At 53.1% G+C, this 26037-nt stretch overlaps 1 protein-coding gene across 3 annotated transcripts in view; it reads left to right on the plus strand.

Moving 5' to 3' along the window:
- Nucleotides 1-26037, plus strand: part of LOC115394289 (partitioning defective 3 homolog) — a 274828-nt gene that overhangs the window by 211398 nt on the left and 37393 nt on the right. For all 3 annotated transcript variants that reach the window (XM_030099575.1, XM_030099573.1, XM_030099574.1), the window contains exon 21: nt 4166-4468. In XM_030099575.1, the coding sequence (XP_029955435.1) occupies nt 4166-4468 (303 nt within the window). The remainder of the gene's footprint in view (nt 1-4165; nt 4469-26037) is intronic.

A 26037-nucleotide genomic window follows, 5' to 3' on the forward strand; every position in this document is an offset into this window, starting at 1 on the left:
AGGCGTCGAACGCTGCAAACACAAACAGGCGCGACCAAGACAGCCCTCGACAAAGGCCCCCTTCCTGCTGAATGGAACATCTGGAGAGGCAGGGCGCCGTGTCTTCACCGCATTCAGCCTCTGCTCAGAGTGGCGGGCCCCCCCGGGGAGGGCGGGGGCCCCCCTGGCTTCAGGCCCAACACATTTCGGAGACCCGCCGGCCCGCAGACCGCTCGCTCTCTCTGAGCGCCATCCAGCCGTCAAATCCCCAACACACACTCCGTTCGCGTCCCTCCTCCACCCCCGCCGCCGCCCCCTTCCTCTTCTGCCACGCCGTCTCGTTCCCCGTCCCCGGCTCCCATCCCCCGTCCTGGCCCCGCTCCCCGAGTCCCATCTCCCCGCCGAGCCCGGATCGCCCTCCCCTGGGGGAAATTGTGGAGGGCGATAATAAACCGACCTGCTGCAGAGCCAAGTCCATGTTCAGAGACGTGGCGCAGAAATCCATCGCCGCGGCGTTTTTAGGTGAGATTGGACGCGATCTGACTGATCACCATGTTGACTCAGAGGTGAGGCTGTTTCAGAATTCCAGATGTGACGGTACGGCTGAAGCTGGCACTGAACAGCCGGCGCCGCGGCAGCAGCACCCGGGATGGTCCCCAGCCAAACCCCCCCCCGCCCCGCTCGGCTGACGTTAACGGCCATTAATTCGAGCGGACACTTCTGACAGGGGCTTTTAGCGATTCAAAATAGGAGTCGAACAAGAGGTGAAATAGATTAATGCGTGAAAGCTTCCCCTTCCAGCCGGCGGCGAGGCGCTGGATTCGCTCCTGTGTTTAAAACTCCGACCTTCATATGATTCCGGCAATTTACAGCGTGGCCTGTGGCCGCTCCCTGAGAGCAAGGCAGCGGTTCAACGCCGACAGCCCGTCGGCCCGTTACGGACTGAGGATGATGAAGAAGAGGGTTCATGAAGTTGGCTTCATCAGCAGAGTGCAGAGCGGCGGCTCTGATTGGCCGCCGTCCTCACTCCTGCGGAGCGCCGGGCGGCCTGCGCCGCTGAAGCTTCTATCAGTCTGTGACTTATCTCCACGCCGGCTCGGGCCGGCCCGGGCGCCGCCGCGGCGCACAAAGCCCACCTGACAACGCCGCTCCTCCATCCTGCGCCCCGACTGAACTCCATTCTCTCCGTCTTTCTCTGCGGCGGCTGATTATGATGTCCATCCTGTCTTATCGGCGCCGCTCCGCTCGGCTTCTAATCAGCGGCCGGCACTCCACTGCCACTCCGCCTGTTCTCCCCGGATCCCCAGACCACAGCACAGCGGCTCCCCGTCTGTTTCTTCCTCCTCCTCGACAGCCGTTTGCCTCCTCCTCCCGGTTGCTGCTGAGTCGGGCGACTAGCACTTCCTTTACATCAAGATAACTCTGCAGCGCCTTATGAAAACCACACCATGTTTCAGCTTCGCTTCAAAACATTCGTCCATCTTCATCTTACAAACTCTTTCTGCCTGATTGAATGAAAAAACCCGATCTGCTGCACAGAAGACCGTCTCTGCTCGCTGATTGTCGTCCCACTTTGTCAAACCGTCTCATTATTTCGTTCACCTTTCGGATCCTCATTTGCATGAGGAGTTCAAAGGAAGTTAAGCTGGCTGATTGTAAAGTCTGATTACATTGGTAATTATATTGATACCTACAGAAAGCTAATGTGATTATTATGACACCGGGAACTCACGCCGCAGAGCGTGGGACAATTATCTTGGTGATTGCTCGGCGCCGCTCGGGGCCAGAGGAGCAGCCGAGCCGGAAGTTTGAGATTCTTCACGCGGGAGTCATTTGCTGCTCTTAGATTGGGTTCAGTTACATTCTGCCCTCCGTCTGCTCTTCAGAACAGTCGAACATGTTCTGATGAAAAGGAGCCAGAGAGCAAACTCCCTCTGTTTCATCGTAACAATGCCTACTGAAGAGGCGGCCGTCCAAACTTCTCAGTGTGCCGACTTCAAAATGAATGTTTGAGAGTAAAGACAACCCCCACCTCCCGTCCCCGCACTCCCCAGTCTGTTTATTTATTTTTTTGTTCCCTTGTCTCCTCTGGGTAGATAAAAGATTGACAGACGTATGGAGGAGTCTGTTTGCTCTGGACTCACTGCCAGAGAGGAAGGGCCGGAGTCCGCAGCGCTGCTCCAGAGACGCTGCCGTCCCTGTAATTAGCATGAAACTCCGCGGCGGACCTCGTCGTCCCCCCCCCCCGGCTGGCGGCGTTAAAAGCCGCTGTGGCCTCTTCACTAACCCGCAGACTGCTGAGCGGAGCGAGGCACGAGGACGAGGGCTGGTAATTGGGGCTGAGCGGTAATAACGTGTTTAGTGTGTGTAGCACCTTCCTTAATGTTAACACGCCGCACCATTAATTGGCTAATGGAGTATGTATGGTACAGTGCAGGGGAGCTGGGGGGGGCAGGCTGCTGGAGAAGAAGACAGTCGGCAGGTTTGCTCTTAATGAGAGTATTAGGCGACAGAGGAAGAGCTCTGGAGCTGTGATCATGACTTCTGCCGGCGTTCCGGTTCTGTTCCTGAACTCCTGCGGCTGGAATCAGAACATCTGAGGGAAGGAAGACTTCTGACGGCAGCAGGGAGAAGTCAAGTCGCCTCGTCTCGGAACACCCCGGCTGTAACAGCGAAGCTCTCATGATCGACTCGTTTTCTGTGAAAACTGGTCTGTGCAAATCAGCATATTAAAAAAAGAATGTATGAAAATAGATTTCAAGATTTGGGAAAATGATTCTCATCACGGTGTGGATTCATTGCAGTCTGGACTGTGATTGGTGCTTCGCCTTCGTGGCCACGCAGCCTTGTGTCACACTAATCTGTGGAATGAACTTTGGAGTCTTTTTAAACGCCAGCTGGGCGCAGAGAGACTTAACGCCGTATGATTGGCCGGTTTTTCTCCCTGACAGCCAGAGACCGGGCTGGAATTGTTCTGTCGCACCGGAGTGACAGGCTGCGGTTGTGGATGTGTGTTCTCCACACACTCACACACAAACACACCGATCCTCTCGACAACGCCAGCAGCCTCGACCTCCCTCTGAGGACAAGCTTGGATCCGTCTCTTGACTCAGTCAAGACTTTGCTTGTTGTTTTATTGTTATGCACCTATTAGCGTCCTCCTATCAGACTCCTGAGGCCCGGACCAGAAGTCTCTCTGATTTAGTTTGACGCTGCCCGTCTAGCCGAGGCCATTATCTCATCACGAACGTCGATATTGTTCTCCTTATGAATGTGATTAGTCTGAGACGCTGCAGGGTCCTCAGCTCCCAGCGGACTTCCCTGAACCTGCAGTAACATCATCGTCTGCCCCTTCCTGGCATGGATCTGACATCACTGCAGCCAGATGGCGGGTGAAAGGGCTTCTGGGAGTTTGTGTCTTCTCTTTTTTTTCCCCTCACCTCCCTGTCAGGCTTGCTTCCTGTTTCCTGACGTGAGCGAAAGTGAATGTGGTGAAGCGAGTTGATGGGTTCCACGGTGTACCTGGCATGCGGCGGCGCGGCGCGGCGTGCGACTCCGGGGCTTCACAGACGACTGCACATCATGCAACATTGCATCAGGCCTCCATCAAAACCCCATTCTGCAGATAATGCTGAGAAAATGGGATTTCAGACGGCTAAAAATAAACAGGGCGGTCTGCAGCGAGGATGTGGGAATTGGGTTAATCTGGCACTGAAAAATCGTGATTGTTTGAAATGTGATTACTGTTATTAAAATACACAGAGGCCGGGGCGGCGGCGTGGGGGGTTCTCACCACGCTTCAGGCCCGTCAGTCATCTGAGAGGAGCAGCAGTGGGAGGTCAGAGGTCAGTTATGACCCGAGGTACCGGGGATGCACCGGTGGGAGGGAGTGTGTGTCTCCCCACAGTTCACACACACACACACACACACACACACACACACGCACACACACACACACACACACACACACACACACACACACACACACACACACACACACACACACGCACACACGACATCTGGAAGCAGTGAGCGGAGCGGCGGCTCCTGCCAGGGCCGCCTCGCTGGGAGGTCAGCTGCTCTCCTCTCTCTCCCCACCGTCCTCCTTCCTGAGCGCCGCTCGCCGCTCACAGGGACAGGAAGGACTGAATGAATAACGTCCCTGTGTCCTCGTGTTTCTCCTCAGGATTCAGGCGAAGACGCGGGAGCTCCGGGAGCGGCAGGCGAAGGAGCGGGAGTACGCCGAGATCCAGGACGTGGTCAGCAGGACCTTCAGCTCGGACGAGGAGCACACCTACGCCGGCATCGGCTCCTTGGACTCCTCGGCGGACGGCAGCGGCGTTGACCCTTACAGCCACCCGTACCACCTGCCCCAGAGCCCCCAGAGCCCGCCGCCCCCCCTCGGTCTCCACGGCAACGGCCCGCCCCTGGAGGCGCTGTACGCCCAGGTTAACAAGCCGCGCAACGGACGTCCCGCGGCGCCGAGCAGGTAGGAGGCCTCGCTCGCCCGGACGCCGCTAACTAGCTGTGTGCTCGGCGGCGCGGTTCGTTTACACCTCATCCATAATGCATCAGCAGCCGTGGGACTGTGTTTGTTCGCTTCCACTCGTCAGGGGCGACACACAGTTCACGGGAAAAACAATGAGTTTCACACCGGGCCTCATCGCCTGCCTCGCTCGCCACGCAGCCGCACCGAATCCACACCCGGCGCCGAACAGCAGGAGGCCGTCAGTAGTCTCTCTGTGTCAGAGCAGTGAAGCTCGTTTTAGTTCAGGAGCCACAAACGGCACAATGTCATCGTATCAGCCGAATAGTAGCGCCAAACCTCTACCTTTAGAACTTAAAGTTCTTCCTTTGTTTTGGGGAAAAACCGAAAAAATACTCTCAAAGACTTCTGCAATCGCACCATAAAGCCGGTTTTAATAAAACGCTGTGGTGCAGCTCAGCTCTGTTGGATCCACCACTTTCACTACATTTGTTCAATAAAAACTCAGTTTTCTTTGAAACTCACACAATTTGCTTTGTTAATTAAGGAGCCGGATCGGAGCCTCTAGTGAACCAGTTCTGGTTTTTAGAAAATACTCTGACTCCGTCTCCATGGAAACGGGAGAAAACAACATTTTGACTTTGCTGAGAATCCGTTAAAAGTCTTATAATCCAAAGCAAAGTGCAGATTTTCGACTGAACCGTGTTTCTTCAGGTGAGGATGGGGTTTCTATCGGCTCAGTGTCGCCTGTTCGCCAGATTCTTTGGAGCTGCTGAGTTTGAAGGGCTGAGCGGCGCTGATCTCTGTGAGCTCCATATCCTTCCCCTCCTCCTCCTCCTCCTCCTCCTCCTCCTCCTCCTCCTCTTTCTTGCCCATGCTCCGAGGATCTCTGCAGAACTCCTCTGGGTAATGGGAGCAGCAGTCAATCAAGCCGCCGTTTCAGAAGGCGCTGCTTTGTTTCACGCTCGCTTCCCGCCGATCCTCGCCGAGCAGCAGGCACCTGTCAGGTTGTCGCTCTGAAACGCAGCATCCAGCCACCCGAGCGCCCGGGTCCCCGGGCTGGGGGGGGGCGACTTGTCAGCTGCCTGTCGAGAAATGAGGTCAGTCCATTTTTTGCCGGGTCTACCTTTTTCTCTTTTAATAAGGTGAAACGAAGCAATCTGCCGGAGGAAAGCTGCGCCGAGGTGTTTACGTCTGGCCCGCTTTCATGTAAACTGGGTAACGGGCCCGGCGGAGTCCAGGCAACAGGTTTTAGGGTGAAAAGTGATATTTACGTTTTGTTTATATGAGGTTTTAACAAAACCGAACATAAATAAAACCTTGGATTTCCATTGGTGCCCTTCAGTTTTACTGGGTCTGACAGCATTGTCAAAACACCAGCGGAGCTGCCAGTTCCAATAACACGGAGGTAAGTAATAAACTGTCAAATGAGCTCTTGTTGTGCCCCGATCCCACAGAGGAACAGTAAAACCCGATACGGCGAGGCGGGCAGGATCTCTGGACGCCCACAGCAACCGGGGGTCCTCGTATCTCTGAAGGTTTTTTTATGGGCTCAGGTCTGACTCATTCCAGCTTTACAGTCACACTGACCTTCCCAGTAGAGCGCCATTACTGACGGTCTGTCAGGGAGGGGCGCTCGGACCGCCGCTGTTTATCCAGCTGCATGCTGGCCTGACGGACGGCAGCGAATGAACAGCAGTCCAGCAGAGTCACGGGGAGACGGATTCATTTGGCCGTAAAATGAAGGCACACATGAGGCACCAATCAAACTACTCTAATTCTGTACAGTAACTGGAAACTGCACGCATACGGAGCCCTGATCAGGGTCTGGATGGACCAGGACCGTTGTTGTCTCCTGTCTGCTCAAACGTACAGATCCAGGTCCAGCGGAGACGTCCTGCCATACGTCCATGTGTTTCTCTCCCTCATAGAGAAGAGACTGTTGGTTAATTTCAGCTCAATTCGAGTCCATTTGCTTGGTCTCTGAAGCGGTTTCACCAAACAAGGGCGGCTCAGTCCCGCCGGGCTCCAGAGCTCACATGACCATCAGGGGACGGCTTCTTTCATGCAGACAGTCTCATATAATGTTATTTACAGGCTGTAACCGCCGCTGGCAGCCTCCCAAAATAAAGTTCTGCTTTCACTTATTTCTTATATATATATATATTTGGAAAGTTTTCAGTCTTTTTGGAGCATTTCTGTTGGAAACTACACTCAGGCTGTCCCACGACTCGGCCAGCTGATTCGGTGCTGTGGTCAGGCTGGCTGAGCAGAGGCCTTCGCTCTACTTTGCGTAAATTCCTTTTCTTTCATTTCTTTCTTAAGTCAGTAAAACTGGCCGTAGCCTCAACCTTTGCTCCTGGAACCTTGTGAGAACTGGACGTCGCTGCTTGGTCCACCCTCTCTGTCTCTCAGAGACACGTTGTCCCGGGTTTCTACCTGCAGCTGGACTCTGAACCAGGACTCCACGTGGGACCGGCTCTGCTGAATTGATTTGCACTGCAGAGTCTGGCTGTGGTCTCACTTTGACACTTCTCCGGATTCTCAATGAACCTCTTGTGTCTGAAACTCGGTGAGGTGCAGAAATAGCCTTGCCGCTTTGAGCCAGGTGTTGATCCGATTGTGGAAGACGTTCTGCTGCACCGTGTGATTGAATCGGAGACACTCCGCCAGCCGTCTGGGACGGAGCGCGGCGCAGGTCAGCTGTTCCCAGAGCTTCAGCTCTGTCTGAAAGTGACTCAGATGTCCGGTTTTAATCTGCCTCTCTGATCAGAGGGTTTCTCCAGGGCCCACCTCGCCAACCCGTAACCGTATCCAGGTCAGGGTCAAACGCCGCCCGTTCTTCTCTTTCACGCTGAAGGCTGACTGACAGCCACCTACACACTCCATCTATTTCCCTTTTCCTGCGTCTGACTGAGGGAATCCATGTCATCTCTGAATAGATTAGAGGGTTCAGTAGCGGCGGCGGGATTAGAAAGTGAAGACCGAGTCTCACAGCTGAAAGGTAAATCAAAAGTTCTCAGTTCTTGATACGTGGATTAGTCGGAAATGACTGCAGATGCTGTTGTGTCGGCGCTTTGTGCCGCACAATGAAAGTTCCATTAGGTTTAATTTGAGAATGCAAATTACTGTTTATATTTGTTATGATAGGCAAGTGACAGGAGTCTGGAACGGGAATGTGTCTCCGGCTCCGTTCTGCAAATCACAAATAGAAAGCCTCAGAGCAAAAATAAGCAGTGCCGAGTGTTATTATATCTCAAAGGCAGCAAGACAAATATCACCGACATGCAGCTGGGCTGGCGTGCGCGAGATATGCAAAACAGCAAGAGGCGCAAAACAAGAAAAAACAATGCGAGTGTTGAACATGTGGTGTGTGTTTCATATCCAGCCGCAGCACATGCAACAGCTAATCCCGAAACAGAAAACAACAACTAATCAGCCAAACTAGAAAAACTTAATTTAGGGCTCGGACCTCTGATCTCCGAAGCACTGAAGATATCATATTGAATTAAACCTCTCAGTTTAAGAGAGTTTCCAAGAAACGAGAGAAGAAGTGAAAATAAGACAAAGTGGATTTTGTGGTTTTGGTTATTTGACAAGAAAGACTTGAAGGAAATGTAAAAAAATTCCAGCTGAAATTGTATTACAGCAAATTGGAAGATTATAAAAGAAGATAAAGCTGAAATAGCTTCCAGATGGTCGGAGGAACTGAGGACAGAACTTTACAACAGCAACAAAAAAAAAAGCATCAGATTTGAGAATTGAATTGAAGAAAGCAGCTGACAGCCGTCGCTCTGAAGAGCGGATCAGGTGATCTTTCAGGTTCTCTACTGTATCTCCGCTCACACATATTGATGATCGCTATAGCGTCATGTTTATCGCCGCCACCGTCTCGCAGTGGTCTGAATGCAGGGGAGCCTTTGTTGAGCGGGCTGCCGGCTCGCCGTGCCCCGGACGGTTTGGGATGAGAGACCGTCGCAGCGGCGTTCCAGAGGATGCTCATCCCCATGGAGTGAACGGACCGCTGGAGGACTCCATTACAGTAATGCAGATGGAGGGTGTGTGTTCCTGCGAGCGGCGCTCCACCTCTCACCAGTAATCACTTCCTCATTGTTTGCCGTCTCTTATTCGCCGCCTGTAATTAACTCCGCAATCAACAATCAGTCTGTGTGATTCTTATTGTCTATGTTTTCATTTGGATGCAATCAAAGGCAGATTAACAACACTTTCTGACGGCAACATCTGTAGCTCTGATTAAATCCCGCCTCTCAATAATTCATTGGTGAGCAAATGAATCTTTTACGACCCCTGCATCTGCGCTAAGACTTTAATAACAGCTCCTAAGTCCCTAATAATGTTTTTCTTGGCGCTCTCGAGGGGATAAAATTGATATGTCTGGCATCAAAGAACAAGTTTGCCGTAATGAGACTCATGCATTAGCAGTAACTAATTACATGTAACCGACTCCTGGGTCTCCGTCCGTCCGGCGCTGCTTTACCTCCCGCCGCCCGACGAGCCGCTGCTGACGGCTTCACTTTTCTATTCCCACAACCTCGGAGGCCGGCTGTGTTTGTGTCTGACATCTGTCAGCGTTTTTCCATTATTTCCTCGGTGTCCGCTGCGTGGGAGTGAAATTAGCGAGTGTGTGTGAGGCGGAGCTCTAATTGAGAGTAATGAAGAAGGACCAACATGGCGGGGGCGGAGTTCCTCCCAAATACGAAGTCAGCTCAGACTTTCTATCCTGTTCGGATTTATTCACAACGCGCCGCCATCAGGGGTTGCAGGTTCGACTCCTCGGGGAGCGCCGGGTTCAGCCGGGGAGGCTCCGGCTGACGTCGGCTTGTCACGGATTAAGCTGTAGGGCCATCCGCTCTGAGCGGCGGCGTCTTGCTCGGTAATTAGGCCGGTGTCAGAATCCTCATTTACACAGGCTGAGCATCAGTGAAGAGCAAGCCGCCTGGAATCCGGCCAATCAGAGCCGAGCGAGCCGTGTGTTTCAGAGGGAGAGCAGACAAACACTGCAGACAGGGTCAGTATGGAACAAGACTGCAGGATCTGACTGCTGCTAAGCTTCAACAGCCACTTCTTGAAGTGCACGGTTTACAGGACAACATTTCTATTTTTTAATTTTTCATTAACGTAACAAAACATTTTTGCTGAAATGTTTTGTACTGAGTGTTATTGAGTTCATATTCAAACCATTTCATCGTTTATTTTCAAAAAATCCTGTACAACTAGCTATATGTATGTTTTTACAGTATCACAGTGGACGAATTACACATTTTGGTATACTAATACATTTAAAGATTTTTTGAGAAGAGAAACTTCGGTCAAAGCAATATTTTTGTGATTATCAGAAGTTTACAGTCGGTAAAAACACAACTTTAAAGTGAGAGGAGAGTCGCGTTGCATTCAGACGTGCACGTGCACTGACTGGTGGTGCAGCGGTGAGCGTGCACGAGGCCTCCATGCACCGGGTCCGCCTTGTCGCCGGGGTTCCTGCACAGGTAGCAACATGTAGCTGACAGGTGACGCCAGTGATGCTCTTCATGAGTCCCACTGGAGGAAGGCTACGAGGCGGAGCAGCAGGAAGTGTGTGTGTGTGTGTGTGTGTGTGTGTGTGTGTGTGTGTGTGTGTGTGTGTGTGTGTGTGTGTGTGTGTGTGTGTGTAGATGCAGACCCACCTCAGCTCTGATTGAGGCTGCAGTCCAGTGTTTTATCAGCGTCCTTCAGACATGCGTACAGTAAATAATGAGTTTTCAGCGGGAGATGAAAGCGGAGCGGCCATTTAGCGCAGACGAGTGAAATGGGAAGCGAGGGGGGGCTGCCAGCGCCACGGGGCGTCCCATTCCAGCTGAAAATAGATGCCTAATCCCCCTCCGCTCCCGTCCTCCCGCGCTCTCGAAGCCGGGCGGCGCCCGACTCGACTCCGTCGCTCACAGAGGAGAGACTGGCACGGCGAGTTCTCTTCCGTCATTTCCAGACGAACGCCACAATTTGTTTTGAAAATGTCACAGCGGCTAATTGGGAGGAAGAACACGCTGTTAGCATGTGCTGGGAGACCCTCCGGCTGAGGAATCCTTCCAGTTTGAGTAACGCTAACGGCTAATGGCTAACGGCTAACGGCTAACCGCCAGTGTGCCGTGAGAAACGCTGCTCTGGGCCTGATGGAGAAAGTAATCCGGCTCTCGTCACGCCGCCTCTCCACCACCGCATCAGCTGAGGAACGTGACGGAGAGGCCGCCGACGGAGGACTGGGCCGTATGACTGTCACACCTCGGACCCCCCCTCCACCCCCCCCTCACCTCTCACACATGTAAACACACCGACACACACTCTGGAGAGCGGCCCGACCGCTGCCGCCGGTGGAGCCTCTGTCGCTCTGAACACAACCTCTGTGAGACGGAGGAGCAGAAAACTAATGACAGCGTTTAATAGCAGGAAGACGGATCAGCTAACTTTTAATCCATCTTTTTCATGGATTAGTGTTTTCTCTCAGTTCTTTTATCTCATCTTGTCATCTTTAGTTTTTCTTCTTTTACTCTGTCTGATTAACATTCTTTATCTTTTTGTTTCAGTTCAGTTGCTAGATCATTTTATCGTGTGTGTGTTTTGTAGTTTTCGTCCAGTGTCTGCGGGTTGTTCAGTGGGGTTTGGGTCAGGGTTGGTGAAATGTCGTTAGTGCCGCCTGTTTGGTGGAACTGCATAAACCTGCGGTGTGTTGTTTGGATTCCTCTGAAGCGTAGAGCCATGTGAAAACCCTGGGCCGGCTCCAGAGCCTCCAGCGGACTGATGGACTCTTCAAACCGACCATCCGCCTCTGGGCCCGACAGAAATCCACCACCACCCTCCACCTTGACTCAGAACAGGATGTGGATCCTGGCCTCGCTGTTCAGGATGGTGTTTCAGGTGAAAGGCCGTTTTCACGTCGCTCTGCTGACGGCGGAGAGGCTGCCTGACCGGGCTGAGCCGACCGGCTCCATTTCGGATCGTTTCATTGGGTTATAAATAGCGGGAGCCTCCCGCCTTAACCGAGTTAGCCTCCACATAAAGAACCTGGCGGCGTCCTGAGCAGGGCTTTCTAAGTGGTCACTGGGGTGCAGCTGAATCACCAATCCAGTTCCTTCTAATCGAAAGCCAGCCAGTGTGTAGGGCACTTAATTAAATTTACCTTGCCCACATCTGAGCCGGCGAGCCCGCGCTCTCCACACGCCGCGGCATTAGCTCCCTCTATTTCAAGAACAGTATCCATGTTCCTTTGTCAGGCGACGCCATTGTGGCTCCAATCCCCCGCCGCCTCCAGCGGGCTTCCGGCGGCAAATCGGATCTCTGCGAAAGCCTTTGTAATTACAGGCGCTGAATGGGTGAACACGTCCCAAATCCAGCGGCCCAGCCAGCGACTCGCCCGCCTGTCTTCAGCCTGCCTCAGTGTTTCACACCGGCTGGTGAGGAGCTGCTGAAGGCCTGCGCGGCGCTGCCGCTTGGGCTAGAATTCAGCCCGGGAGAACTCGCCATTCGGGCCACAATGGCGTCTCATTACTGTCCATGAGAGTATAAACATGTCAACACAAACACAAACTCCAGACTTCGGTCCTGTGAGGCCGAGTCGTGGCAGCACAAGGCCTTGCTGGGCGTCTGTAATGACGTCTCCCTGGATCCGCCGGATCCGACTGTCTCCCAGGCCGCCGTGTCTCCGGAACGCGTTAGCATGTCTGCGTTAGCGTTGCATCTGCCGCCTGTTTACGCCAGAAGACATTACTGGTAAAGTTAATAACCAGAAGCATTTTAACTCAGTCAGACTTATTGGATTGGTTTAATGACCGGACCAAACGTCTTTCAGGACTTTCAGTCATCTTCTGCTTCTTCTTTAGCTCCTCTTGGAAGTCGGTTTCTTGGGTAACAAACACCAAATTCAGAGAATGCATTAAGTTCACTTAACTGAATTATGACTCGATAGATCTGCAGTGTTTCTGAAATTCTTTCACGACGGAAGCGTATTTGCTGTTAGTGAAGCTTTGCTTTTGGTTTTTTTCAGTGTGAGGATGTGATATTGGTGGAATAAAGCGTCCCGCTGAGAGGCGTCGTCCAGGAGACACTCGTCTCCTCTGCCGTGATTAAACATGAAGAATAATCCCCGTCCGGTAGTTATATGGCCGTCATTAACGGCCGGCTGCCGGGCCGACCCACGGTCACTCTCAGTCACGTTTTAGTGGGAGCCGGGGACGTCAATTAAAATCCACAGCTTTTCTTTAATGACCTTTAGTGGGGCGAGGTGATTTATCTGTGGCTTCGCTCGCTAGGCTGGCCACGGCGTTGTGTTTATGAGCCGGAGCTGTACTCCTGTTGGACCGTGGGTTGGGAAGGCTGGAGTTTGGTACCTGCAGTGCTCTCCTGGTCTGCAGAGGGCGGCGCCGGCCGGGACAAGGCCTTCATGAACTGGCAGTTGTACAACACGTGTTTGTTTTTGTTTTTTTTGTTTTTTTATTTCACCAGACAAATTGTGAGTGCTCCACATTCCTGATGTCTGAAGATTTTATTAAGTGTACCAGATGTTTTTGATAAAGATCCTTCCAGACAGCCATTCCTCTCATGCTTGTTTGATTATTAAAAAACAACTTTACAAGTGAGAAACGTGGTTTTCTTCAGGTGCTCTTTGTTTCTGCGGCTGTCAGGAGGTTTGTGGAACAGTAGCGGCCGGATTGTGTTAAATAGTCAGACAGACATGAGATTCATACCTGTCAGGTTTGACTGAAACACACAGAAGCTGTCGAGCGTCATGATGGGAAACGTTTGAAAGAATCTCATCCTTTATGTTAAATCCATGTGATTATGGAACCGTGTGGGATTTGTCGTGTTGCTGTTGTGTTCTCGCTCATTCCCACAGAACACGACGACGACACACACACACACACACACACACACACACACACACACACACACACACGAGTTCCAAAAGCAGTCACAGTTGGAGAAGAGCGCGGCAGCCGTAATTCACATTTCCATGCTTTCTCTTTGCATGCTGAGCGAGCTAAAACGTAATTCTCATCCCTCCGCCGCGGAGGTTTACGGAACCACATGACAGGCTTTGCTGTGGCGTTGGTGTGTCGGGGGATCCGCTCTGAGAAAACCTATCTGCTGTCGGATCATGTGTGAACCGCCGTCTCGCCTATTGTCCTCGTGTATCTCCGCATAATCAGCAGACATCTGTTCCGCAGCCAGGCGCGCACGCCGCGTTTCAGCACCACATTCTCACCACATTCTCACCATGCGCTGAACGCCGGGCCGATGAGATGAAGGGGTGAGGAGCTGCTGCGAGGCTACGGAGTCCGGATGATTCTCCGAGGTTTCGGCACAGCTCACGGGAGATGCTTTCTTCTTTTTTAACGTCTGTGGTTGAATTCAACACCGATTTTCAGATTCTGTCCTTCAGAGCTATTGTCAATAATATCCCTGAATGCCATCTATGTTTTCCATCTCTTATGAAGCTCCTCACATCCTCCGTGAGCGCCGAGCAGCATGAAGCGATGTGATTGGCTGTAAGCCTGGAGCATCGGCGGTTTGTGCAAGTGATCGGGAACGAGCCGCTCCGAGTGCGATCAGGATGCAGAGGAGGAGGAGGAGGCCCGGAACCTCGGGATGGGTTCTGCTTCATCAACACTCCTCTCTCTCCGTCCCTGTCGCGCCCTCTCGCTCGCCCACCCTGCATCCCCCCTCCTGCCTCTCCATCATCCTCCTCTCCCTCGCCGTTCGCCGCCAGCACCGGGGAAACTGAACGAGCCCCGGCCATCAGGCCGTAATGAGGGCGTTCGGCGAAGCACTGATTCATCAGGACAAAGGGAGGACGGCGGAGCGAGGAGGCGCCGGAGTGCAGCGCTGAATGGCCGCGGCCTGGAAACCCTGCAGCTTCCCCGCTCCGCCTAATAGCCTCTCGGGCTATTTCTGGGCTTCTTTTTAAATGGTGTGTGTGTGTGTGTGTGTGTGTGTGTGTGTGTGTGTGTGTGTGTGTGTGTGTGTGTGTGTGTGTGTGTGTGTGTGTGTGTGTGTGTGTGTGTGTGTGTGTGTGTGTGTGCAGAGGGATATTTGGCCCCAGTGAGGCAGTGAATAAGCACTCCGACTCGCAGCGGGATCAGCCGGGTGGAGGTGGTGGAGGTGGGGCTGTGAGCGCAGGGACTCGCTGTTGCCACTGGAGACGAGGGAGGAGATGCACACGCACACACACACACGAGCCCTGAATGTGGAACCTCCAAAGCTGATTAGTCAAACTTGTGATTTCCAATTTCAAACCAGCGACACAAATCCCCACACTTAATATTCATGCAGTCAGGGCTCCTCGCCGTCCCGCCGCTGCCGAGGGGCTGGGGTTAGGTGGAGGAGGTGTAGGAGGGGGTGGGGGGTGGGGGGGTGGGCGGGGGGGAGATGCCTTTTAATCAGCTTAGTTTAAAAAAAAAAATGGAAAAAGAGGAAGTTGAGGGGAAAAAAGGAGGGTGACATGAAAAGAGAAAGTGATGTTTTCACACACTGTAGAGTTCTTATCTGGGGTTCATTTTGACGGGACAGCCCCCCCCACCCACTGCCCCGCCCCCCCAGCACCCTCCTCCACCCTCCACGTCCCGTCTCATTTGCTGTGGCGGCCTGCAGGTGACCGATGCCAGCAGACAGTAGCATGTCCTCTTTAATGAGACTGTTTACAGCGCGCCTCTCACTGTTTGTTCTGCGAGTGTGTGTGTGTGTGTGTGTGTGTGTGTCAGGGAGCTCCTCGCTCTTCACAAACCGATTTACGGCCGCGTCTGACAGGTGCCATTTCTGCTTTGTGCGGGTTTGATTCCCGCCGGTGTCTCTTCGCCTGGTCATCAGGACGGCGTTCTGCGTCGCCGTCGCCTCCACGCTCAGGCAGGACGGCGCCGGCGGCAGAGGAGTGATGGACTAGGAGGTGGCTGCAATGCATGCAGGGATGGGGAAGCGGGAGGTTTAGTGGAACCTCTGTTTTCCCGGGTCCTGTCAGCAGCTGTGTATTTTTTGTGTGTTCTTTCTCATCGTTGTAAAGCTGCTCCTCGGCTAGCGCTCAGATCCGGCGCAGACGTGAGATTAAACATGGAGGAGGAGCTGGCAGAGAGGCTCTGAACCGTCGACGGCATCATTTTTTTCCATCGCTTTATCAAAAAGACATGGAGGGGGAGAAAAGCCAGGATGTGTGTCAGGAGGTCACGGAGGGGTCATGGAGGCCGTCTGTCCAGGATTAGGAACTAATGAATACGTCTTCCTCAGATTTAAAATGTCAGGGATTTATTCAGAAGTGTCCGTCAGTCTGTCTGGACTGTAGGCGGGACTTGAATCTCACAGCTCGCTCCATCAGTCAGCGGCGGGGGCGGCCGCCCCTCGCCGTGACTCTGCTGCTCCTGGGGGAGACTTCAGGGGAGATGGCAGCAGTGGAGCCTGCCGGGCCGTAATTCAGCACCTGGCTCCGTAACGTTATTGGCTGTATAAAGTCGAGCTGTCACTGAGTCACGATGGCTCCCGCTCACCTGAGACCAGCACCGGTCACTCTTTGCCCCCCCCAGCTCGGCTGCTGCCTCCGGCCAAAATGCTTTAGTTCCATTTGTTGTTGTGTTTTCCTGCGACCGGACTGAGGGTAAAACACACTGGCTTTGGCACATTCACGGGGCGGGGATGTTAATTAGGTGGCTGTGGGCCTGCAGAGTGCAAACAGCTCAGGAGCTCCGCTTCCTGCAGCTTCAATCCTGTGAAAGTGTTTTGTGGATTATTTTTATTTCACAAGCTGGAAAAATGAAAACTCTCCTTCGCTCTCTATTAAAACAATAAAAGCTCCATTTAACAGCTCCGTGGTTTGTTTGATCCTGTTACATTTAAGGGTATAATTACTATCAAGCTTTTATTTTGAAAGTGCACATTTAATTTTTATTTCCTTTGCTTAACTCCATTTTGTTTTTTTTGTTTTTTTTTTTTGTTTTTTTCACAACCAAAGTTTCCCTTTTCCTCTTCATCTCTGTTTGCAGCCCAGAGTCCTGGGGAACATGGGAGCTGCTGCATGTTGGTTGCTGAACATGATTTCCTCCAGTTAGCGGTTTTGTGTCTCCGTCTTTCCTGACTCCGCCGCTGCGTTTCGCCGCTCGGCGCCGTGAGAGGGTCTAAATAGCGGCCATCAGGTGTGAGCCCTGCCTCCGGGTTCCGGAGTGTGTTTGATGAGCGGCGGAGCGGCGGGGTCAGCGTCTCCCTGGCTGCTGAGATAAATGGACTGTTAGTCAGTGTTTACTCCCGGGCCGGAGTGATAGATGTCCCCCGCTCTCAGAGGCACGAAGACCTCGTCCTCCTGTCTCTGTCCACCGCTCAGACATCGCCGGGCCTGATGGGAGTTACGGCCCGCCGGGCGGATGTCTTCCCCGCAGGACAGGAGATTTATAAAGAGGTGTGTGTGAGATTTAAAGCTCTGGGCAGCGCTTCCTGTCAGATTCCCTTGATGAAGACCATGGAGAACGTCGGTAGTTTGAACCCTTCACTGCAGAACAACGCTCACTTTTTATTTCAGTTTCAAATACAAGCCCATAAATATTGTTCAGCCTTCTGAAATATCCTTTTTAAACAGCATGAAACGGAAAGAAAACCAAAGTCAGATCAAAACATAATAAGAGGTATTGTGCTGCGGAGCTGTAATTACATTAAAGCCGTCAGTCATCTCAACAAACAGCAGGAAACATGTTGAGCGGCTAAATACGTCGCCGCCAAAATAAAACTCGTCTCAAGTTGAGTATTTTTCTTGGAAGCCTTCATTTGATATAATTCCTGTAATTATGCTAATTGCGGTTTGTGTGCCAATCACCGAGCGCCGAGGCGACGGCGGCGAGCTGGAGCTCGGAGCTCACTGGAGCTGGAGTCAGGGCCCCCCCAGTCCCCAGTCCCCAGTCCTCAGTCCTCAGTCCCCAGTCCCCAGTCCTCAGTCCTCAGTCCTCAGTCCTCAGTCCCCAGTCCTCCTCTTGGTTTCTGTGTCTGTATGAGCTCTGTCCGTCATGTGAGTGTGTCCTGAACCTGTGAGGCTGCTGCCACACACACACACACACACACACACACACACACACGCACACACGCACCACTGCCCACACCGGCCTCCTGGCCTGTCGGGTAAACACTTCGATTCCAGCCCGTTGTGACGTCTGAACCTCACTTCCAATTTGATTTTGCATGAAATTACCCACAATTACCTTCTCAGGGCCGCGTTCTTTCTTCCCCTCGTCCTGTGAGCCCGACTCCCTTCTTCACACATGCGACGGCGCCCCGAGGAGCGGCTGTCAATCACCCGCCGGGCTCCCCGTGTGAGCGCGCTCCCGGTGTCAGGAGCCTCATTATGGGCCAAAGGCTAAACCAAGGAAGTGAGAGAGGCTGTCCTCGTCATTCCTCCCTCTCCCGCTGTGACCCCGTGACCTCCCCACACCCCCTCCCCACCTGGCTGCAGCACTACCCTTAACAAAGCCTGAGCCTGTTTACCTGCGGGCCCCGGCCCCCCTGCCGCCTGCTGTGAGCCCCCCAGGGTCTAGAGCAGGGGTGTTCAACCTGCGGCTCTGGAGCCACATGTGGCTCTTCAGTCCCTCTATCCATGAAGCCTTCACTATATGACAAGTCAATAAACATTGAAGTTATTTGTATTATAGTGACGCTGCGGTGCTATTCAGAATGGTCCGTCACTCTGGGCTCAGAAGCATCTCTAAAACCCAGTAACTTGTTGTAACTTGTAGCTTCTGTAACTTGTTGCGGTGACAGTAAAGAGCATTCCATTCCGATTCAAAAAACGATACAAGTAAAATTTGGAAAAATAGCTAAAACCACAAGAAGTCTGAAAGAACGTCTTAAAAAACTGTGAAATGTCTTCAGTTTCTAAAAGAAGAAGATAAATATGGCTGGAAAAAGCCTAAAAGGAGGTAAAATAGTTGAAACTAAAATTTCAAAATTGCCAACAAAAAAATACTTGAACATAGGAGCAAGACTGTTAAAATCAGAAACAAAAAACAGGTCAGATTTAAAATGTTTCCTATTCTGAACCCTAACTTCCTAAATGCATCATAAGACATGCGTTTTGTGTGGATCAAAGCCATATTTGAATCTTCACGAGCTGTGTTCGCGTTATGTTAAAGGTTAAATGTGATTTGCGGCTCCAGACCAACTCGACTTGGCGCAAAGTTACAAAAACACAAAATGGGTTCTTTTGGTTCTAAAGGTTGCAGAACCCTGGACTGTATGAATATTTTTCCTTTAATATGCCGAAGCCTTGACTCGCCTCTGATTGGCTGAATCCGTATGAAGACATGTTGTGAGTAAACGCAGCGTCAGGGTTTTCAGGGAATCGTCTGATTTGTGTTTCCAGGTTGGAAACTTCCAGCCGTTGCAGATCCTTGTTTTGGGACATGTTGTGTGAGAAAGTTGACGGAGTGATGAAAGACGGAGGACTTCGCTGGTTTTCTGCTCCAGATCAGTAAAGCCTCCCCGCAGCCTCGTCCAGGACGGCTTCGCCCCTCCGTTATTAATTCAGGTATCAATTAGCTGTCGTTGCAGCAGGTGTCTGATGAATGGCCGGTGATTAGCGCCGTAGGCGTACCGGCGCCGTCCTCCGCGATCTGCCTCCCGCCGGCGAGCCGCTCCGGCCGCGACGCCGCCGGCTCCGGCGCCTCTTCCGTCACGTTAGCCGAACACAATTAAAGCAATCATTGATCGGTGCTGGGCCTCGGCGCGACTCGCAGCTCAGATCGCCGCTCCACGCGGGGGCGGATTAGCGGCCGTGGCGACCGGCGCCGTCGCTCGGCCGCCGTGACTTTGTTTTCCGTCTTTGCACTCCACAAGGCTGCCGGGGGGCCGTGGAGGTTGGGGTTATATGGGCATACATACAGAGGAGTAAACAAGGCTATCTGGAGACCTTGGCGGCTTCGCCTCGCCAACACAAAGGCCCGCTGTTTGCTCGGCGGCCCGGCTTATCTGGGAGCAAATGAATCACAAACGGCATCTGTGCGCGTATTGAATGTCGTCCTTGGTGCAGCGTTGAGCCACACAGCCGGCGGTAACCCCGGTCACGGTGCGCTGCTGGAACCTGCAGCGTCACTTCCCAGGCTCCACCGGGAATCACACTCCGGCCAGCCGGCGTTTCACTCATTATGACCGAGAATGAAAAGCTGCATCCTATGACTGGTATGTTGGAGGGAAGCATTATCTACATCATGGCAAAAAAACTTAATGTGTGACTTTTTCTAACTTTTATCATGTGTTTTCCTGAGAAAGTCCGCCCGTGGTTTTAAATGCTGCAGCATATTAAGAACGTGTCTTCTCACACACTCGGTCACCAGAGGAGGTCATGAAGCGTCAGACAGTAACTCCAGAACTTTTTCAGTGCAGGTTTAAACCCCCCACAGACAGATAACACACCTCTGACCTCCACACACACTTTGCTCCTGCAGCCAGTTTAAAACCAGGTCTCAGCTCAGCTGTCTGGCTGGAGGAAAACGTGGTTCTCATTGACTGAGCATCAGCAGAACTGATGTTTACCACGATGTGGACCAGGACCAGGACCAGGAACAGGAACCAGAGCAGGACCAGGAACAGGACCAGGACCAGGAGCCAGAACACGACCAGCGTTTCAGAAAAGTTTCATTTCCCCCCATTTACATGGAGCTGGAGTCGGGGCGTTTAGAGAAGTTGTGTTTTTCACCATCTACCTCTGGGATCCATAAAGTATGTCTATTCTATTCTGTTCCTCTTTTATATGAAGTCGCATCATTTTCCAAAGAGTTCCTCCTTGGAAACAGTTTTGAAACAGGTGCATGTTCGGCTCCTCCAGGCAGCATTGCTGTGTGAACAAACACCCAAGACGCGACAGGAGTGTCCTGTTTCCTCCGTCAGCAGGCCTCACAGCTCCTGATTGGAGCGTTTGCTGCTCAGTTCCTGCAGCTTCACCAAACTAACACCGACCAGCTGCGGTCCTGCAGCCACTGATATTTGTACAAACGCTTCCAGGTGGCCTGTTTCACGTCACGTCGACAGACTCCCAAACTGAAAGGTGCTTAAAGCTGAGGCCCGTCTCCCCCGTCACGGCCGTATCATCGGCTGTAGGTGTTCAGTTCATGTGGCGTCAGCAGGTCCAGTAGCTCGGCCCAGCAGTCCGTTCCGCCGCTCGGCGGCGAGCAGCCAGGCGGCCCTGCCCCTGCCGGATAAGCCTCACTCAGCCCGGCGTGCGGCACTCGACCGCGGCGGCGGGAGGACAAAACGGCAAGAGTGGCGGGAGGGCGAGTCGCAGACTGGAGAGCTTTCTTCTAGATAATCCCCTCCCCCCACCAGGTGCTGAGAGAAGAGATAAGCCGGGAGACGATGGCGGCGAGCCGGCCGCTCCACGTGGTGACTGGCTGGAGTGTAGAGGGAGAGCGGCGGCCATTGAAGGATGGAGTGAGAGGGAGGCCCGGCTCTTTGTTTTCACAGGCCTGACGGGGATTAGCGTCTCGCTGACGGCTCCTGTCACTCGCCACACGGCGGTGGTTGTCCGGAGGGGCGGCGGCTCAGTGAGAGTGGCGGCGCGATGAGAGCGGCCTGCTCACAATGACCCAGAAAACGACGGAGCAGGCGGCGGCTGCGGCGGCGGCGGCGCTGCGGTCCTTCAGGGGTTCCGTCACTCCTGATTCATTAGAGAACGTTGATAACGGCGCAGCAGTGTACGTTCCGCCGGTTCCCTCGCCGCCCACACGCCGACCTCGGAACTCAGCAGAGCTCGGCTCTCCACCTTTTTCTGCAAGTGAGCGTCTCCCCAGCAGAGAGCGAAGAGACGGCGCTGCGTTGTTCCTGTTTTAAGCTCGTACCTGAATTGCCATCAGTGGCGTCGGGTTGCAGGAAGCCGCGTTTGACTTTAACCCAGATTTCTGTCTCTGATGCGTCTTTCATCGCTTCGCCTCGGAATACAGGAGCTGTGTGGAACTTGTGCAAAGAGAAAAGTTTGAGTTCCCGCCGCCGCCGCAGCCTCGTGTGTCTCGTGTGTCTCCACGTGTTCTGAAAGCCGGCGGTGGGCGCCGCAGTGGGAGGAAGAAAGGCTCCAGTAAACTGAGATGGTGAGATTGCAGCCATTTTTTTCCTTTATGGGGGGAAGAGTGTTGTTTACGAGACGCTCTCCGTCCGTGTGAGGGGGAGCGAGGGAGGTGATAGGGCGATAAAACGCCATGCCGAGCCTGATAGGACTTGACACAGAGTTGGCCGGCGCTCGCAGCCTTTCCCCTCTTCACCCCGGCGCCGGGTGACGGATTTCTTTTCTTTTCAGGCCAGGAGATACCGTGCTCTCCGTGGAGAGTTTTTGCAGCGGCGGAGCTTGAATCATGTTCCCCTGATAAGGCGGGGAACGTGAGACTCCCTGCTCCACACAACCTGCACACCTCTCCACGTGTTCACATGCTGCTCCTCTGACGGGACGCCTCGGCTGGTAGAACGGCAGGAATGTGTCTGAACACACTGCCTCAGAAACACTGTTGAATAATCAAGTCAAAAAACCTGTTTCAGCTACTTTAATTCCAGAAAGCAGGTTTTCTGCATGCTGTGGAGGATTTTCACTGTAGCTTTACTACTTTTGCAATCGTTGCACTACTTCCTGCTCCCTCATGCAATTCCTCTGTATTTGCAGCACTTTCTTTACTTTACAAAGCAACAGTCTTTCATGAACTTTGGGATTCTCGCTCTGTGGGCCTCATGAAATTTTCTCAATGTGCTGCAAAAGTTTTGAAACCTTTGCAATAGCTTGACGATTCCACCGTTAACATTATCATTTCTCTGCATTTGCAACACGTTTAATCTAAATTCAAGCGTCTCGATGAGGTTATCTGGGATCGGAAACCAGTTGTTAAACCTTTGAAGTGTTGCCTGTCAGGTGATTGTGTGACAGAATAGTTTGACATAAAACAAAACGCAGACACCCTGCAGGGATTCTGCAGCTGTCGTCGGGTTGTGTAACTGACCGCTACACAAATACTGCCTCTGTTTGTGTAATTCTTCCAAACTTCAGATTCTTCGATGTGTGTGAGCGAGACTGGGCCGGACACCAGAAGCCGGCCAGCTTGTCCAGAGAGACCGCGCTGTTTCTCTTTCCTCTCGCTCTGTGTAATCAAGGCCGGCTTTGTCGGAGAGGAAACGTGACTGGAGAGCGTCGGATGCGAGGTCTGGAGGCTCCGGCGGTCTCGGACGTCCTCGGGCCTGGAGATCAGGCCACAATGAGCGCCTTGTCCGCCCGCTGTGGGCAGAGCAGGGAAACATGCAGCCCAGAGAGCTGGAACCGGCCGCCCGGCTGCGTTCCACTGAGGCCTGCACAAACACCAGCAGCACATCAAAGAGCGGAGCAGCGGCGGCCGAGGAGCATCCCATAATGAGCAGAGTGTTTACCAGCGCCGCTCCAGAAGTGATGCAAACAGCTGAAAGCAGCGTCTGCAGCAGTTTCCTCCGCTAAAGACAAGAGCGCTCCAACGCTCACTTCCTCCTGCAGCGGACCGCCCGGACGGCGCTTCCTGCTCTGCTCCAGGCGTCTTCGTGGTGTCCGATGCCCGTCGTAGCTGCTGATGCTGAAGCATCTGCGTGTTCCTCACCCAGAACGTCGCCTCGCCTCCTCCACGAGCCTCGCGCTGCCGAGTCCCGAAGGAGGCGGCGTGGCGAAGGAGGCTTTGATGGCTGAAGTGAGCGAGGCGGGATGTGACTGGCTCTCCTGCAGACCCCTGACCCCCTGCTGTCTTTCCGCCCGTGTCTCTCTCTCCGTCTTCCTGTGCGGTGCGTGGAAGACAGATAGCATCATCAGCGGCGCGGCGGCGAGTCCAGCGAGGGCGTCACGCCGCGCCGACGAGAAGCAGACGCCACTTCAGAACGCCGCCTCAACATTCCGTGTGTGTGTGTGTGTGTGTGTGTGTGTGTGTGTGTGTGTGTGTGTGTGTGTGTGTGTGTGTGTGTGTCTGTGTGTGTGTGTGTGTGTGTGTGTGTGTGTGTGTGTGTGTGTGTGTGTGTGTGTGTGTGTGTGTGTGTGTGTGTTCAGGGGTTGACGGGTTGGAGGTTGGTCCTGAGATAAAGAGAACATCTGTTAGTCTGTCTTTATCTCTGGCAGAGCTCCTGGCACACCGTCGTAAGAAGCCCCGTCTAATCAGAGCAGACAGAGTCAATGGAGGGTGTGTGTGTGTGCGTGAGTGTGTGTGTGTGTGGGGGGGTTAACATGGCTGCCAGTTCTGCCACAACCCTGGCACAACAGTACACACACACACATTCACACATTTTTTTTTTTTTTTAACTCACCATCTTTTCACTTTGTCGCATTTTGGCAACACTGGTCTGCAGCCTGTGTGTGTGTGTGTGTGTGTGTGTGTGTGAGAACATCGATGCTCTTCTTCCATAAAGGCCAGTGGTCCTGAAAACATGACACAGGCCCACACATTCAGATTTATGCACACTTGTGTTTTTGATTAAATTGAAGTAAAGTCTGCTCGTTCTGTCCCTGAGAGTTCTAATGAAACAGTTTCTTTCTTCCACAATGTTTTAAGTGCACCAAAAATGTTAAATCAAGCAGAATTTAGCAAATTCTGTGGTTTATTTGATGCTCCGGACACAAACACACCAGGAACAGCCACTTCAGCCTAAAGGAGGTAAAAACCTCCAGCCTGATGAGATGTGAGAGCTTCCCACTGCACCACTGCCTCGCAGTCTGCAGCCGCCCGGCATTAAACACCCTATTGATGCTGACCCAACTTTCACCGGTCAAACCCGACCTCCGTCGTTCCTCTGAACAGGGATGGGCTCGTGTTGGCGGCCATGGTCCGGCTGTGTATCGCCATCGATCCGGGCCTTCGTGTTTCTCCCAGCTGGGGAATTAGTTTTGCTCTGGTTATTGTGTGTTTGTGTGTGTGTATATGTGTGTGAGTAACCAGCAGTGACGCCAGCCTGCCCTGCAGTATGGATCTGGTCCTCAGGAGGTCTAGTAAACCCGGTCCAGGTCGCCGGGCGCCTTGAGAGGCGACAGGTCTGCTCGGTGGCGGCGACTCCCCGGGGAGGACGGATGCACCTCACACTCACACACACACACACACACACACACACACACTGAGCGTTGGGACGGCCGGACCGGTGCCCATGCACTCACAGCTCCGGTCAAACGAGCGTTAATCACACCCGGATTAGCGAGCGCAGCGGCGTGCGGCGAGGAATCGAGCAGCTGGAAGCTCGATGGACGCAGGAAGAGAGCGAGTTCAGAGAATATCTCACCTGAAAAGAGACCCACCGCTTTACAGCTGCTCTTACTTTGGTGGGATCGTCGTTCTTTACGAGTTTCTCTGGAAGTGGCCCCGCCAGTGGCCGTTCCTGTGGAGCCTCCCGTCTTCCTGACGGGACTGAATGTGTTTGAACTGAGTGACGTCGGGGAACCGACCGGCGGCATTTGATCCCCGAAAATGACGGAGCCATTTGGAGCGGTGGGAATGACTCCCACCTGCAGCACACACCGCAACACACACCGACGTCTCCATATATGGGCGGCTGAGTCGCTCCCCCCTTCCCAAATGTCAGAAGTCACGCACCGGCCTCCCCCGGCTCCCCCATAATGACTTAATCAACCCAATTTTCTTTCTGTAATCCGGACCGTGTCAGCCCTGGCAGGGGGAGACCTTTGACTGGCCCCCCCTCCTCCATCGGGCCCCCCCGCCCCCTGAAGCCTTTGTTAGTCTGAGTCTTACCATGTGTCCCTCGGACCGCAGCCCGCTCAGATAAAGCACCTGGAAGGAGGCCTGTCAGGACGAATCACGGCGCTGGAGGAAAGCCAGGAGCCGTCCTGTTTACACTCATGTCATTTAAAGCGGAGCTGGAGGGACAGACCCCCCCGCCCTGCCCGAAAAACACTCCGCCGTTTAAGAGATCCAGCCCAACTGAGACTCCGCGGAGGGAGGAGGGAAGTGTGAGAAAAGGTTGTGTCAGAAACGCAGAGCGGGTTCTGCTCCAGTGAAGGTCACCGCCGCCCCGCCGTCTGTGTTTTACACTCCTTCCTGTTGGTTTTACACTCGATGCTCTCGTTCAAATCACGCCTCAGACTGCTGTCATCGTACAAACAGCGTCCTGACGCTCAGCTTATCCTCATTATTATTACATTCTTAAATTATTCTACTGTTCCGTTGTTTGGAATCTTTGAAGACATGCCCGGGACAAGATTTCTGAGACGAGTGAGAAGCTTTGAACTGCTCTGGAACGCTCTGTCGGCTCTGTGCTGCGTTCAGTGTCTTCTGTACGTTGAACAGTGGAGGACATCTTATCGCAAAACCTAACTTCTGTGATACTGACGACAGTCGTAGTAAATCGTTCTGCTCGACCTTCTGCTGCAAAATATACTGAAAAGTGTAAAAGACGCCTGTAGCATGTCTGAGGCTAATGCTAGTTAGCTAGCTTCCTGACAGCAGCAGAGATATCTCGGTCTGAGTCTCTGTGTTGCATTTTTCCTCATTTAGTTTTTTAAAGAATCTGTGTTTTCTTTGAAATCTGTCCAGTTGATTTTCGGAGACAGTAATAGGACGTCTCCTCGTCCCGGCGCCGGC

Source organism: Salarias fasciatus, chromosome 9, assembly GCF_902148845.1.
Source record: "Salarias fasciatus chromosome 9, fSalaFa1.1, whole genome shotgun sequence".
NCBI lineage: Eukaryota > Metazoa > Chordata > Actinopteri > Blenniiformes > Blenniidae > Salarias > Salarias fasciatus.